This window comes from Calypte anna, chromosome 1, assembly GCF_003957555.1.
Source record: "Calypte anna isolate BGI_N300 chromosome 1, bCalAnn1_v1.p, whole genome shotgun sequence".
Classification (NCBI taxonomy): Eukaryota; Metazoa; Chordata; class Aves; order Apodiformes; family Trochilidae; genus Calypte; species Calypte anna.
In genome coordinates, this window is record NC_044244.1 from 109,428,767 (window position 1) to 109,446,369 (window position 17,603).

At 40.9% G+C, this 17,603-nt stretch overlaps 1 protein-coding gene across 1 annotated transcript in view; it reads left to right on the top strand.

Moving 5' to 3' along the window:
- Positions 1–14,094, top strand: part of PCP4 (Purkinje cell protein 4) — a 50,377-nt gene extending 36,283 nt beyond the window's left edge. Inside the window, exon 3 of the mRNA XM_030469162.1 lies at positions 13,294–14,094. Coding sequence (XP_030325022.1) covers positions 13,294–13,421 — 128 coding nt within the window. The 3' untranslated portion in view covers positions 13,422–14,094. The remainder of the gene's footprint in view (positions 1–13,293) is intronic.
- The last annotated feature ends 3,509 nt before the right edge of the window (positions 14,095–17,603 follow it).

The following is a 17,603-nucleotide window of genomic DNA, read 5'->3' on the forward strand; positions in this document are numbered from 1 at the left end:
AGATATTGCCGAGTCAGTGCCTTGGACCTAGAAGGTTTGGAACTTTATTTTTTTATGAGATAGGAAAAAAAAAAAAGTACAAGTAGGATTTGAAGTACTATCTAGTGCCTTTGATGCCTGACCTTGCTCATTAATCTCTGGTACTTTGAAAAGACTTGGAAAATTACATTACCCTATACCATCAGTCCTCACTCAATAAATACAGACACTGAAGTCAGTGCTGAGAAATCTCACAGAGCTTTGGTATTGACTTGTTAGAATTCCAAGCCTCAGCCTCACAATACAGTAACTGTCTATAAGTAATGAACAAGCTGCTGGGAAGGGCACCTTGCCCTTCTGGATTCATTCCCTGCTCTTGTAGAGAACCTATTCATTGCCATTTTTTACTCCCTTATGCCAAACAGTAAATTGTCTTATGTGCCAATAAGTTCTTTTCTATTGCTTCGTGAGAGGAAATTTGTGGAAGAGCAGAGCTGTGCTCATGTTCCATTTCAGAGCCAATAATCACATTAACTTTCCGATACTATAGAAACTGATGCTAAACAAAAAAGGAAAACTACAATGAGGATGTATGGGGGCTTTGTTTTTCTTCCATTAAGGAGTGATGAAGCAGTAACTTGTGTGCTTTGGCATTTAGAGACCTTGTGTGTTTGGTAACATCAGAATTCTCTACCGAGTGCATATCAGCTGAGATTTCAGTGTAGAAGCCGTGGCTTCCCCACAGATGCTGCACAAGAGCCAGGAACAAAGGAGGAGGATTTGTGCTGGGCAGCTGTTATTAGGAGGTGGTTGCTGTGGTTTTCTGTGGACTTCATGCAGACTATAATTTCATGGCAGTGGGGGTCTTCCTTGGCTTGAATCAGGAGAAGAATGGCTAACAATACCTTTTAAAAGGTGCTTGTCTGCTCCAGCACATCTAGTACCTCTGACTCACCCATTTTATTTCTTTATGTAGTCTCAGTCCTCCAAGTAATGGCTGCCTTTGACACACACTAGATGCAGTAAGGTTCCTTTGAGTATCTCCTCTCCAGCATGACAGCAGCCATCACCTGGCTCATTACTAGCTACAGAGCAGAGCACAGATTTGATGTTTGCAGTAGCTTGCAAAATCAATCATAGTTCTTACAGCAACTGTCATTTGGCTGATTGTTCATATGAAGCATTTGATATTGCTTGTCATGCTGTTAACTATAATCCCTTATTAGGGAAATACAAGAAGTCTTATTGATGTAGACTTCAAAAAAAGAAAAAGCTTTTGAGGAAAAAATAGCTTCTCCATAGCATGGAGACACACATACACGCACAAAAATTCACCATTCTTGAAAAAAAATAAAAAAAAAAAAGCAAGAGGTGCTGATCCAAGGTTTTTTGTTCAAATGTATATCTATAAAAAGAGAAACGTAAGCAGACTGTCCAGTCAGCTCCTGAGGGAACATGAAGGGATCCAGATCAGCTGCACAACTGGCAGCTTCACTGGCAATCTCAGCAGAGGGAACAAGCACTTTTTTGACCCTCTGAAGGTGAGCTGCTTCCTGCTGGTTAGCAATAAGACAGAATCACCCAGATGTAGCAGTGTAAGATATGCCTCTCTATTTTATTTTCTTCCTTCCTGAAGCAAATAGGATTTCTTAGCCATTACATTTTGGTGTAGTACCTTTCATAAGGGCTAAATACTTTATTTGTGGAGAGAGAATTTCACATGAAGTAGCAGATAAGTATGTGCATATAAAATTCTACAGGGTGTAGTTCAGGCATCACTCAGGCTTAAGGAATGTTATTCATTTGATTGAGTATCAATATATATCTATCTGAACTACTCACCCTGAGCACCCCTTATAGCTAACAGAGAACTAGCCAATATAGGAGGGGATTCAAGGAAGAGACTCATGCTGTCCTAAAACGTCTGCCCAAAGTAGGTCAAATGAATTGTATTCCCAGAGTGCTTGTTTTTCTCTATTGATATCTTTTCTAAAGTGAGATGCTGATGAGCTCCCATGTAAACACATCCCATGCAAGTTTGGGTGTTTGGGGGGCTTTTTTTTATTTGTTTGTTTGTTTGTTTGTTTTTTTATGGTTGGACTTGATCTTAAAGATTTTTTCCAACCTAAATGATTTTATTATTCTAAATTAGGCTAGGTGATTTTTTTTTTCCTCATTAACTGGGCAGAGCTTTTTGATATCAAGAATCCAGATTTTAACTGTTGGGCCTAATGAGCTACATGCACAACATGTAAAATGGCTTTCTGAATGACTGCTGGGCAAGACAGCCTGGAGTACACTGACAACACCCTCCAGCATACAATTCAGTCTCATCCTCTTTCAGAGCAATATTGCCAAGGGATTTCATTTGTCTTCCCCTAACTGCTATTTCAGTGCTATCATGCATTCTCCTGAGGTGCCCTTCTCTTCCTAAGAAAGTTAAGCAAACCAGCCTGCAGGGCAAATAAACATATATTGTGGGGGTTTATGTTCAATGGAGACATTGTAAATTCAAATTAATGATTCTATTCAGCTCAAGCAAAAGAATACAGTGGAATTTTCCTAGAACTCTCCTGTAACAGAATTTCTTTGCTTGCTGATGGAAAACTACAGCTGGGTTACTGCTTTCAGGAATCAGAGGCATTAAAATTCTGTACCTTTCGTGAGGGTTTCATTATACCAAATATTCGGTGAGACTACTAGCATCAATCCAGCACTACATCTGGCTGCATTGTGGATGCTGGAGCAGAAGTTACAAAGCCAGCTGATGGAGAACAGTGCAATATCTACTGAAAGGCCAAGCCTAGTGGTAAATTGATGTCTATCAGCCTATGCTGGTCTTCAGAATGTGACTGAACAGCCTGGTGTTGGTCCAGAAGCCTAAGGTTATTATCAGTTGCATCTCTGGGGTTTTACTGATGGGGTGTACTTGATTTTATGGAGGGCTGACAAACTTTCTTTTGCCATATCCACTCCCAAAAGAATCTCTTGGATCAAGATGGTTCAACTCTGTTGGGGTGATCAAGTTCTCCGTGACAGTTTTTTTCTTTCTGCAAAGGACTCCAGATGCTACTCTGACATTTTTAACCATACAAGCTCCACTTCTATCTTTGAGACTTTGGCAATGGCCCTGTTGCCTCCTCAGTCTCCCCCAAACTGGCACAATGTGGAAGATGTTAAAAAAACATGGTAAATACCTGTATTAAAACTGTGGCTTTCTCATGGAGGGATCATGTCTAGTAATAATCCTATTAGCAGCACACAACAGTGCCCATGTTCATGCTAATAAAAGTTGCAGTGTGTGGGTTTAATTTAAGTTGTTCCTTTCTTGCCTTTAATCTATACAGTAAAGTAAATGGTTCTTCCCAAAATCTTATTTACAAGGTGTTTTTTGATACCAAGTGATAAGGCACAGAAGATAGTGAAATGACTCCTTTGCTTAAGAGCATAACTTTGAATGGTAAAGCTCAGTTCTTATACATTACACTGTCAGCTGCTGAGTGTGTGGTTAAATCCTTTGTAATTAAAACCTGGTGATGGATTTTTACAAGAGGAGAATATCTTCTCACTGTTACTTTCCAAGCTCTCATGTAACAGTTTTTATTAAAGTTACTGTGAAAACTAAAAATAGCTCTCATTAGTTGCTAACAGAGATCTGCCAGTATACAATGCTGCCTAGAAACTGACCTTATTTTCCACTTTGAAGATGAATAGGGTAAAATCTCGCTTTTCATCTTCTTCTTTTTGTGTGTGAAGAGAAACACTCTCTGATTCCATACCATAGTTCTTTTGGTTGACTCCCCTCCTTTTCCTGATGGACAGGTTTTTCTCTGTAATCTATGCCATCTTCCCCAGCTCATCTCACTTTGGTAGTGCATGGATTTGAGCCCCCTTTTCTGCCACTCTGTGTGGCATAATGTGATCACTGGCATTTTTCTGAGCTTATTCCCTAGCTAAGAACTCTTAAGAGAGAGAAGGAGGTGGGGGAAGCATTCCTGGAAGGCAAAGCCATTGTTCAACACAAGGGAGGCTGTATCACCTTTGATGATGAACATCTCTCTTTCACATTTGTCTTCCACAAGCTCTCGGGTACTGTTGGTCATAATTAACAGCAAGCACTAACTCATTTTCACTCAGTTCCCTGGCAGTCTAGAGCTACAGAGTGTTTTGAAGTGCTGAGGGAGCCATCTCTGAAAATAAAATGGGTTAAAGCCTTCTCCTAGTTAAATGTGAAGTGCCGCAACCTGGCTTGCATCCATAGAGCTGAACTCTCCTTCCCTCAGAACCCCAGAGTTTTCTTGTCCCCGTGCCTGCAGGACAGGATCCTAGCCATGCTGTGCAGCCACAGTAGCCAGGCAGGAATGGTCCCAGCCACACTGGTGGCTGCAGTGAGGATTATGTGCTGGCCAAGCTGTGGATGGTCCCTGTGTGCTGGTGCAGCCATAGCCGAGCAGCTAGCCCTGAGGAAGTTCTTGTGTTATTATTTTAAACTTTGTTGCTGAAGACACTTTTGTAAAGGTCAGAGTACAGAGGGGAGGCTGGGAGGAGAGAATTTATTGTTCCACGTTTGTAACCACATTAGGGTTCCCAGCTATGACTTGGAGTGCCTGAGCACTACCATAATAGGAGAGTAACTGATCATATATTAATCAAGCAGTTGACTAGCAAGGCTAGAGGGAGACTTGCTTCACACACTGCTGAAATGCAGCCCTTTCCACAGTAGAACAGCAGAGCTGTTTAAAGTGTTTACTGAGAAAGCGAGAGCTGCAAACTACACAGGAAATTAAAAGCAGGTAATAACAATCCCCATAAAGGCCATTGGGGATTCCAGTCATACAGGTGCAGAAAAAATCCACCCATAACTTTAGACTGAACTTGTGAGGAGGATCATGGTACTCTCTCTTGGAACAGAGGACTTAGAATCACAGAATTTTCAGTGTTGGAAGGGACCTTTAAGATCATGTAGTTCCAACCCCCCTGCCATGGGCAGGGACACCTCCCACTAGATCAGGTTGCTCAGAGCCCTCTCCAGCCTGGCCTTAAAAACTTCCAGGGATGGGGCTTCCACCACCTCTCTGGGCAACCTGTGCCAGTGTCTCACCACCCTCATGGTGAAGAACTTCTTCCCAACTTCCAATCTAAGTCTCCCCTCCTCTAGCATAGACTTAAGGCTAAGTGTGCTATCCCTGCTGTTGGGGCATCGTCCTGCAGTGACAGAGGGACCTGTCTGTGCCAGCACTTGATCCCCAACACCACTTTGTTTTAGCTGCCAGAGGCCTGCATTGTGTTTGCCAGTCAGTCTAGCACTCCTCAGATCCTAGTGAGCTGTGAGATTGTACAGCTAAAATGCTTATTTTAATTTGCTGTGTTCCTTGTTAAACTTCTAAAAATTCTGGTCTCCAAGTGACGTCTCCATGTGAATTATGCCTCTAGTTTCGTGCCCAGAATACCTTGTAGATCCCCATTAATACTTGTCTCTCTATTAATTGTTGAGCAAAACCAATTCATTTGTAGCTGGCTATGAATTAGTTAAAATACAATTTTTCTAAACTGAATTTTATTAGTTTTCTCATCTGTTTCCTTATGTTAGCCCAATGTACATAATTTTGTGCTACTTTGTTTATCTTATGTCACAAATACTGTTGCTGCTCTCCAACATTATTACAACTAGGAAAAAAAAAGATTAATCAGACTCTTCAAAAGCCTCATGCCGAAATAACATTTTTTAAATCATAAAAGAACAGCCACTAGTTTCTACATCAAAACTAATTTTTCAAATTTGAGATAGCAACACTGCATTACAAAAGCAAAGGTCAGTTTGAAGCAGAAAGGATTCCAGTTGCCTAACATAGTGATCTTTATACCAAAATGTAATTTACAGTTAACTCAAAATATGTTCATTCTTTTCTGGCTTGCTTTAAGGGATATTAAGGGGCTAGTTGGTGTGGTTCAGATAAAAATAGCTGTCACATTTGATCTGATAACTAATGATAACCTTTATTTCCCTTCACACTGTGCTTTTGAAGTCACAGGACACTGCTGAGCTCCAGGGGTTTCTCTTCAGTTCCAGAGATGGCTGCTGTGTGGACGTTACACTTTTCCAGTGCCTACCACCTTCAAATGAAAATGTCCATGGAAAATTAACATCCTTGTATAATAAGCCCATAACCTCCCCGCTGTTGAGTGCCTACCCACTGCCAGTCAAACAGAACAGGCAGCCCTTGACTTTGGAAGGTGGCCCTTGAATGTCTGAGTTCATTATGGAGTGAAGAAACAGGAACAAATGTACTGATGTAGTCCTTGTCACCCTGCAGCATTTTTAATGGTTAGGAGGAAAAACTATTTTGTTATTCCTAAGCTAGTTAGAGAAAAATTCTGTCCTTAAAAATGAAGTAGGTGAACATTTGAGTTGGCTTACCTAAGTCAGATAGTGATACCCAGTTGTGCAGAAATGGATAGGAAGAGGAAGAAGAATTTCTGTTTTGCATAGTCCCATGGTTGCAGCTCAGAGGACTCAAGGGATTTGCCTTTTGTGGCTGATGGGGCCAGGAAGCTGTCACACAGAGGTCTGGTACAGTGTTAGCATTATGAGAGTGTGTTGGTAAGCAAGTAGTTACAAGGTTTCAAGGGATTCAGGTCTTTTGCAAATGACCCCTAAGTGCGGATTAGTCAGTAATATCACACAAGCCAATGGCTTTAAATTGGTGCATCTGTCTAGGAAAATTAAACCAAAATTCTGTCTTGTGACATAAGGAACATGCATGTGAAATAAGTAATCTTTGAGAGTTGTGTGCCTAGACAATACTTCAGGAGGCAGGCAGAACTAACAGAATTGTCAATAATGTCCTGATGAAATAAGGTCATTATAGACAATGGGAATATTGCATACACCAGCAGTATCATGGAGTCTGCCTCTCAGTTTATGCAGGTACTGTACTAATGAGCTTTCATTAGCCTGCTATGCTACCCTCCTCCCCCTCTACTCTGCTCTGGTGAGGCTGAATCTGGAATATTCTGGGCCCCTCAGTTCCAGAAGGACAGGGAACTGCTTGAAAGAGTCCAGCACAGAGCAACCAAGCTGACTGAGGGAGTGGAACATCTCCCTTATGAGGAAAGGCTGAGGGAGCTGGGTCTATTGAGCTTGGAGAGAGAAGACTGAGAGGTGACCTCATCGGTGTTTATAAATATGTAAGGGGTGAGTGCCAGGAGGAAGGAGTAAAGCTTTTCTCAGGGGTGACTAATAATAGGACAAGGGGCAATGGTTATAAACTGCAGCATAGGAGGTTCCCTATAAATATAAGGAAGGACTTTTTTCACTGAGAGGGTAGCAGAGCACTGGAGAGGCTGCCCAAGGAGGCTGTGGAGTCACCTTCCCTGGAGACATTCAAAACCCTCCTGGACACGTTCCTGTGTGACCTGCAGGATACCCTGCTCTGACAGGGGGGGTTGGACTCAATGATCTTTTGAGATCCCTTCCAACTCCTAACTTTCTGTGATTCTATAATTCTGTGCAGGCAGACAGGCTCCTCATATAATAATTTTCATTGGACATCCCACCACTGGAGGGCTCCTGAGGCATAGTCTGAAGCCTGTCTCCCCAGACCACAGCTGGAATCCATAAACACTAAACCACAGTGAGGTTGCAAATCCATTGCATTGCTCAAGCCTCTGGGAGATATTTGTGCCTCATACCACAGAGAGCAACAAACTGTTGTTGCTGACTTGATCATCTCAGAGAGGCAACCACTTGGCATTTCACTCAGCAAAATAAGAGTAACAAATAAATAAAAGGAGGTAAAGTCAGATTAAGTCTTCTTTCTTGTCGTGGTCAACATCCACTCCTCTAACATAGCCATCTTTTCAGCTGTTCTGTGAAGTGACAGTGCTGAGGAGCAGAAGGGTGACCAAAACAAAGGCTCAGAGCAAGTCTGCTGGGTAATGTGACCCCGGCAAGTGACTGAAGAGTTTTTATGCTTGGGAAGTAGACCGTCTCCTTTCTTCAGCTGTAAGATCAGTTACGGTGCTGTTTTCCCTCACCTTGCACCAAGGGGAAAAGCTAGATGGACGTACCTAGAAGAAGTTAAGACCATGCCTTTCACTTACTCACCCCTCAACAACAGAAGGGGAAGAATGGTCACATCAACTTTTGACTTTCAAAACTGGTATCAAAACTTGAATCTGACCTCCAAACACCTAAGCACCCATATGTTTGCTCTAGCTGGCTGGTTGCTTTGTGAAGTCCAGTCAGGTAAAATGACTCCTCCCATCACATACAGGTAATGCTTCACATATATGTCAACATCCTTGAGATTCCTGCCCATTTTAGTCCTCCTTTACCAACAACTGTTCTGCCTCATTGGACAGACTGGTGTAATAGCTTGGGATCAGAGTAGCATAAAGATTGTCACAGCTTGAATGATCTTTTGAGCAGTGGGAGGTAATGGCCCTGCCTAAGGCGAAGTAACGCTTCTGGCGTGTTACGGGGCACTGTAATTCTGTCTCACACTTCATTTAGTCTTTTTCCAAACGCTGCACTTCAGCCTCTGAAAAATGCAATATTCTTTTGAATCTATTCCATCTTCAGTGTAGTCCTGTAATCTCTCTTGGATGTGGTCTGGGCTATTAGGGGCAGAGGGTGAAGCACCTGAGACATGAAATGCCAATTAGAGGCTCCAGCACATGCAGTTTTTCATGCTGAAAGTTTTTGCAAAAGGTGACAAGTAATCTCTCTTTCCTTTGGAGGCTCCCCAAGTCCATCCCACCAGCTTCTGCCCTTCCATAAAGACTTTTGGGACAGACTAGTTCAGCCTGTGTTCAAAGGTCTCAGAAGACAGCTTTAGGCTTTTATCCCACGTGGAATAAGCAGCGTTTTATTTTTCCAGTGTTGTCACAATTAATTTTCCTTTATAGTTGAAAAGTAAATGAAAGAAATAGCTGAAGGCATATTTGTGAATATTTACACTTGCACATCATTTCTTGAGAGTTTGCTGTGTAGATTTCTGTGTAAGATTTGATTATTTTCCTTGTTATAGTCAGCTTCACTATCCACCCAATGTTTGCAATGGATTATGCAGCACCGTAGCAGATTGCAGAGACAGCATTCTAATGTTTCATCTGGAAATGGAATAAATAGATCTTTTTCAGTTGCAGCGATGTGAAATGAGCTTTCAGTATGTTAGATTTGAAAAACAGCTAATTAGACACTGTTTCAGGCTCTCCTGCTGGGATGACTATTGCATATATTGAAGTAAAATCTGCGCCCTGCAAGTTGTCTCAATCTTTAGTACTGCCAAAGTAGTCTGTAGTACCAGACTGGTGCTGGAGCATGGGGTGCTCCTTGGGATGGTACTCACCAAGAAGTTGATGCTGTGCTCCAAGAAGTGGGAGACAGTGAATGAAAGAGGGAGGTTTCTATGGGCTTGGTTTTAGTTCTCAGAATAAATTTTACAGTATGAGCATTCAAACTTCATAGCCTGAATGTCTGATATATCTAAACAGCTACTGGTAGGTAAAAGGTGGTGTGGTGCATATATAGTAGGAAAGGTGCAAAAAGGCTTTCAGTCACTCATATTGGTACAGCGAGGTCATCTCTAGTCTGTGCACATGTTGGGTTTTTGCTGTAATTAAGTGGGCTGATTCTTAATTCATAGAATCATAGAATGGTTTGGGTTGGAAGGAAGAACATCTAGTTCTATGGGGCGCTGGAACTCATGCTCTTTAACTAAACAGTAAAACAAGAACAGTGTACTTAGTGGGGTGTGATGTATTTTAAATCATTAGACTACTTTTAGTAAAGCAACTCAAGGTAAAAGCTAAATTTTTTTCCCCTTAGAATACACAAAGCCACAGAAGGCACATACTTAATTTTCTCTCCAGATTGACAGTCCATCTGTTAAAGTATCTGTGTTGACAGTCATCAACAGAAAATGTTTTGGGGAGAACCCCAAGAGAATCCACTTTCAAAAATTAGGAGATAGCCCATCCATATCTTTTCAGTTTAAAACAGGACTTAAAACTCTTATCTTAAAACTTTTAATACTCTGTGTATTTCTCTCTATATACATACACATATATATACACTCTATATATTCCAGTGCAGATCCACCTTACACATATATAGAAAGAGAAGGATAAAGAAGGGCATAGGGAGGAAGAAAACACAGGTATGTCATCTACATTATATATAGATGATATACATGTTGTTTTATAATCCACATCATGTGTACATGTGTAACTAGTATACATATATACATTTCTCTACCATCTGGTAAGCTAAAAAATCATTTAGACATAACTCATAAAAAACTCTTGACCCTTCTGAACATTTCTAACTGCTTAATCTACAGGTCTAAATCATGACTGAAAACTTCTTATCCTACCATTTCTTTTTGGTGGTGGGAAAAGGAGAAATACAGAAAGAGTTCATAAGGAATTTTGGGGTCAATTTCATCAAGAATGGGTCACAAAATAAAAAAAAAGTCAGACCTTAAGATATTGTAAATTATTGTAGATCTTCAGGTATGGTAAATTATTGCAGTATAATTATTTAAGGCAGTGATGATGGTTTATATAAAGCAAAGATTAACTGTCCCGAAAAATCTAGAGAAAAGTTATACTAGATGCCAGATTTTGTTAAGTATAAAATCTTAATGTAAGATTGCTGAGTCACCACTGCAAGTTAACATAGTGCTAGACTTGGCTGTAATAGTAAATGAGTTGTACAAGCCAAATTTCACCAGGAGGGTTGGAACTAATTGTGTTTACTTGTCCATCCATCCATCTAGTTTTCTGTATTGACATTTCCAAGGGACAGTCATTTATTTACTGAAAAGCTAAAATTGATGCATAAGCTCCACTTTTGTTTTCTACTGTTAAGACTGACAGCTGTGTGTGGTGGGTGGCTAGAGAGGAAACTAAAACTCAGAATGTAAAAACAAAATGAAAATCATCAAGCAATGGGAAAACATTAGTTTCATCAGTTTCAAAGCCAATTAAAGGCTTACTATATTACTAGTACAATCATTCTGGTAAAATATTTCTCCATAAGAAATAAGAATATTTCTCTATGAGTGATATTATTATCTTCAAAATAATAGGACTCTATTAATAGAGGAGAGATTCTGACACAAGGACAAGTAAAAGTTTTTATTTTCATATTACTGTCATCACAAAGTGATTAGTGCCAGAGCAAGCTGATCAGGCTATTGATTTTTGCCACTCAAAAATTTCAAATGAAAAGTCTGTATTTACAAGTTCTGACTGAACATTTTTTATTTTCTACAGGATGATTTAAAGTCCTTTTTTTGTTTGTTTTCATATAAAATGATGTGATGTCTTGTCTTTGTTCTCTTTAACCCATAAATACCAAATCAAAGCCAGACCCCTAAAGTAACAACAAAATGATACTAAGTCATTGTGAAATGGTAATTCCTTTTGAAATTTGATTTAAAAAATAATCTGAGTTGTGTACATGGCAATGTAGAGGTAATGGTATACGGTAATAGGAAGATTTTCTCTTAAGTGTTATTGTGTTACTAGTTTAGGAACTGGTGCAGACATTTCTGTTTCTTTAACAAGCCACTACTCTTAAGTTTCAGTATATATCATGGCTTTAATGGGAGAATTCATTTTTCTTTTTGGCTGTGTCAACAGCTTGTCAGCATAAGACAGTCACTTCTGACCTTCACTTGCCTTTGCCCATGAAAAATAAGGCAATAATTGTATTTCTGTACCTAAGGTGATTGTGTTGCTGGAACAGTTCAACACACCATTCAGATTCTTGGATTTAATGGCTGTGGAAGTGTGTTGTAACGTTAGAATGGCTCCTTTTCTTCCATAAAATCTTCATAACTAAATTTAACTTTTTATTTTAGTGTATAATCAAAGTTTTGGTAAGATGTAAAGCTATTCTTCCTCTCCAGACTTTCTTTTTCCTTAGATTTTCATATTTCTTCTTTAAAATTCTTCTAAGTAAAACAAAATATTAAATTAGCATTTCTTTTATATCAGCATAGCTGAATTTACTTGGTTAATGTAGTTAAAATAATGTCAGCATGAAATATGCCAAAACTTTTCCTTTAAGTATTTGCCCTATTTAGAGTGGATTCTGGTCATGGAAAAGGGACAAAAACACTGAGTTATGAATAAGAAGTAAAGGCAAGAAATACTGCAAGGCTCCTTCTAACATATTATCCTTGTTTTCTACGAGCAAGAGAGAGTGCTGAATAAGTTTCTTTTCAGTTTCATGATATATTTAAAGTGTTTCCCTTGGTTTGCCATACCAGTATTTTGGGATGAGCATCCTAGAGGTATTAGTCTCAAGAATAAAAAGTGAATAGGTTCACAATGGGTGAATTCCTAAAGCTGTTTTAAGCAGTTGTCTGCAGACTCCTGGCATGACGTTCACTGCAGGATTGGGATACATCAATTATATAAGGGAGTTTCACAAGCAAGTTTGTGGATAAGAGAAACTCAATGGTATAATGAGGTTGGTGTGTTCTCACTTTCTTAGCTCAGGCAAAGTAGGGTTATCTTTGCAATAAGGGCAGGAATTGTGTCAGAGCTGCACTTTTACCATGTAGGTGGATGTGGTAAAATGCAGCGAAGTCAGATGTGTTGTCCACGTGGAGGCTGAATGCAGTTGAACTGAAAGCTGAGGTCTGGGGAATAGAGGAAGGCAAAAAGCCAAGGGTTGGAGCTGAAAGGCAGCAACAGAGCCAGGAGACATGTGAGGGAATCAGCACAGCAGCAGAGAGATGGAACATAAATGATTCAAAGGGGGAACGGGACGTGTTAAAAGGGGTGAGGCAGCAAACAAGTGAAGAAGATGGAAATTTGCTTTAGGAAGTATGGTGTCTCCCCCTAATGCAGGAGCTGTGATAGGAACAGGTTCTGAATCTATATTTCAAAATATTTTTAAGGTGCCTTTGTTTTAGAGTAAACACAAGGACATGAGTAACTTCTACCTGGCACAGGGCAGTCTGTCTGTCCCTTCCTGACAGCTCCCTGGGGCAGGAGAGGCTCCGTTCAGACACCTGGGTGATGCTCAGTGACTGCTGAGCACCATTTGGATGCCACCCCTCGGTGTCTAGCTACCACCAGGCTGTCACAGACTCTGCTGCTGGGAGGGGATGGAGGATTTGATCAGCTTTGTTTGCCACAACTGGTTCCAGGGGTTTTTTTCTGAGTATGCTCCCTATCGTCACGGCTGTGTCTGTGAAGGATAGAGGGGGCAGGGTTTTTCACCTGTGCTGTCCAGTGATTTATCACTGTTTGAAAAAACTGTTGATGTTTTGTTTTGTTTTCTTTGAGCAGATGGGCAGAAGAAGGTCCAAGAGGAATTTGACATAGACATGGACGCGCCAGAGACAGAGCGGGCTGCTGTGGCGATACAGTCCCAGTTCAGAAAATTCCAGAAGAAAAAAGCGGGGTCCCAGTCTTAGCAGCTACCTCACAGCTTAAAACAAAGTAATCCTGAAATGATTTATCAAGAAAATCAGAAATAACACAAAGATGCATGTACAGAAATTATCAATATTTAAGACCCCATTGGCAGATAACAAACCATGAGCTTGTGTGTGACTTCATCCCAGATGTTTCACGCCCATTATCCTCTGTAACTCACCACTTTACTTGATGTTGTAATAAAAAGTTAGGGTGAAGTAATTAAAGTGTCTGCCTTCATCTGTCTTTTCATATTAATCCAGTAACCACAGCATTACAAATGAACCCAGCCCAGATGCCTCTTTTCCCTTTCATGTAACGCCTGGAGACATAACAGCACCGTATGTTACAAGGTTTTTGCTGAGCGATGAGAGCACGCATCTCAGCCCTGCTTACCTCATTTGGAGAATTCCAGCTGCCAGCCAAATGTGACAATAAAATTACTTTCTTGTAATGAGCTGAAAGTAAAAAGTTGCAGACAGAAGCTGGCAGGAGGGGAAGAGGTGTGGGAAGCAGTGAACAGTTTATTTTTGTCTTGCAATTATGCCAGTAAAATGGCATAAGGGGGAAAATTGTCTCTGTCCTTTCTTTTTGCACAATAATCCTCAGCATTACCTAATGTGGACCACATTGACTGTTATGGAGAAAAAAAATAGCCACAAAATACAAAAAGCAATTCCAGAAACCTTTGGAAGGTTTTGTTTTGGTATGATTTTTTAATAATTTGTAAAAATAGAAATTTATCCTCTAAACTTTTTTTTTTTTTTCTGCACCTTTCACTCTCTACATAATCAGTAACTATTTCTATGATATCTCTCTTTTCATATAATTTACAGTGTTTAATGAGTAAATCATAACAGACTCCCTCTCTCTATTTGCACTCTTCTGTACTCTGTGTTCCTGAGGAAGATTCAGAAAAGGTTTAAACAAGTACCTTGTACTCAGAAAAAGGAGCTGTTTAGATCAAGCAAGTGGGACACGTACTACAGAGACATGTAAAAAAAATATCCTCTTTTGGCTTCATCAGCAGGTTTAGGAATTCAAGCAGGCATCTGTCTCTAGGGAAATCAGAGCATTTTCTGAAGGATTGGTGTTTGCAGTGGTTCTCCAAGAAGGCAGCATGAGGCTCACCTCCAGGCTGACAAGAGGCAGGCATGCTGACTGGTGGCCTGGAGTTGGGACTTCAGGTGTGAGAGATTCAGGCATAATTCCCAGCTTTGCCTCAAGGGATTAATTTTTCCTCTCCCACCTCCCACAGGAATATTCTGTTCCTCAGGGCAAAGGACACAAATACCATTAGTACTCTATGTAAGAAGAAAGCTATGAGCAAGGAGTAGGAAGAGGGAAAGGAAGGATCTTGTGCAGGTGGGAATTGCCTCCCAGGAGAGCTGTCTGTAGCAGCATCTAAAGGGGTGCAGAGCTGTGCCTGAAAGGCAGGCTGCAGGACTGCAAAGGGAAGATCCTCAGCCTTATGCAGGTTAAGGCACTTAGGGTGCTGGGCAACAATTCAGTGAGGACCCCAAACCTGATGATGAATGATAGGAGCTCTGGACGATGTGGGTTCAAGGGAGTCCTCAGAGATGCTGAGTAGAAAAAGTCTTATCCTGCGGGCAAAGCAGAAGACAGAGATGATGTGAGAGGTGCTTAATAAGCACAGCAAGGCTGGGTTGGAATGGACAGGGCTTTTTGGTCTTGTCTGATAAACACCTACACGCTGCCTTAGGCACCTCTGTTTGTGCCAGGTCCTAGCTCTGCATCTGACTTCCCCACATATCACCTGCAAATCAGAGTTCTCCAAGCTGCAGCTCTGTACTCTCACACTAGGAGAATGTATTAGCAGCAGTATTTCTCTCTGTTTAGGAATGTCCCAAATCAACATCAAATAACACTGCTGTTGCTCTCAAAGCGTGGTTTGTAGAGGTCATGTGTTCCCTGCTTGTCATTCGCGGAGGCTGCTCACCATATAATAATCACCTTTGCGTAATACTTTAAAAATTGTAATGGGTTTGGGTTGTGTTAGTGCCATTTTGTTTAGATTAACATATATCTGTAATGAAGGACTGCATTTGTGTTCTGCATTATGTAATTTGAAATAGCATGAGCTCTGTAATGGCTACTTAATTGAATAAAAACTATGGGTAAGCACTAGGCTTTTATATTTGATCTGACATTCCTTGGACTTAAATTTCCTACCCAACAGGAATAATCATATGCTCGCAACCCGGGGAAAAGGATTACATTATTGGAGCACAGCAACAAGGGCTGTTAGTAAATGAGTTATGGCTATTCTTTAATGTGAAGTTCAAAGTGCATCTTACAAACACAGTCTTAATACACAGTGAAACATAATGAGGAAATAGTGAACTGGCATGAAAGTTGGATTAATTGGGGCTGCTTCTCTCAATTTCCTTTTCATAAAAATGTGTTTGCCTCCCAGATTCAGTTCATGTTCCCAGGAGTAGAGAGCTTTCTTGCTCCTGAGTTTTGCTTCTCATTGATCCTGCATTAATATCAAAAGTGGCAGTTTTTAATTTCCTTTCTTACCATCAACTCATGCTTTTCAAAGACATTGCTGAGGTGAGGAGAGGGCTTTGAGTCAACCAGAAACTTCACAGAGATGAGTGAAAGAGGATATTTAAACATTCCAGGTATTATATAGGTTTTTGACCAGATACTCCCAGAGCTCTAACTGGCACAGTTAATTAACTGGCACTACCTAGCTGGGAGTAACCAAGTAATGGAAATCAAAATTTAAATGAGGTGTATATATCTGTGCTAATAAACAAAAAGCTCCCCGAGGTAGCATGAAAGATTATTCAGAGCAGTAGATTTTACAGGGAGCAGGGTTATCACTCCCACCACAAACACCCACACCCTCCCCAGGCACATCCATACTGCTTCTGCTCCAAATTACTGTCAGATAGTCCCAAAAGAGAATAACCTACAGTTGAATGATCAGAACAATTGCCTGAGCCTTAGAAATCCTTTGTTCACACAGAATCATAGAATCATAGAATTGGCTGGGTTGGAAGGGACCTCAGAGATCATCAAGTCCAACCCTTGATCCACTACTGCTGCAGTTACCAGACCATGGCACTGAGTGCCACATCCAGTCTCTTTTTAAATATCTCTGGGATGGAGAATCCACTACTTCCCAGGGCAGCCCATTCCAATGCCTGATCACCCTCTCGGTAAAGAAATTCGTCCTAATATCCAACCTAAACCTCCCCTGGCAGAGCTGAAGTCCATGCCCTCTTGTCTTGCTGATGGCTGCCTCAGAGAAGAGACCGATCACCCCCTGGCTACCCCCTTATTTCAGGGAGTTGTAGAGAGTGATGAGGTCTCCCCTGAGCCTCCTCTTCTCCAGGCATCATTGCCTGGACCAAAAAATAACCTGTAGAAGTCAGCTCCAGAGGAGACTATCTGAAGAAAGGAAACGCCATCAGAAAGCACAAGAATGCTCAAATGAGGAAAACACCAAAGGATGTGAATTCTATCCAGTTAATCACAAAAAAGCAAATTAAAGCCAGCTTGTGGCTTGCCGAAGGTAGATAGTTATAAATTAAACTTTTTCAAACACTTCTCAGCCTACTGGGGAAATGTGGGGATGTGGAGAAGTGGAGGTCTTGCAGAAATGACAAATTAATCTGATCTATGTAAAAAGAAATAGGGCCAGAAGGTCAAGGGAGATGAATCTCCCTATTACTCTGTCTGTGCTCATGAGACCACAACTGGAGTACTGTGTCCAGCTCTGGGGCTCATAAGGACATGGAGCTGTTGAACTGTGTCCAGAGGAGAGCCACAAAATGATCAGAGAGCTGGAGCACCTCTCCTATGAAGACAGACTGAGAGGGTTGGGGTTATTGAGCCTGGAGGTGAGTTCCAACTGCGGGTGAATTGGAATCAGATGATCTCAGCCAACCCAAACCATACTATGAATCTTGCATTAATGCTTGGTTTAGAGGTTCCCACAACAGAGGTCTTTTTTGTAATATGTCAGCCTGAGGAATTCATTATAACACTGAAATACGGTAGCAGACAGTCTGAACTGACCCAGCAAAATTAGTAACAAGTGGTCAGGTGTTTTTTAGTAACAAATGTTTGCAGAAAACCAACTGGTTAAAGGAAAGCAGCCCAAAAGGTGGGATGTTGTTCCAAGTTCTTACAGAAGTGGTGTGTCA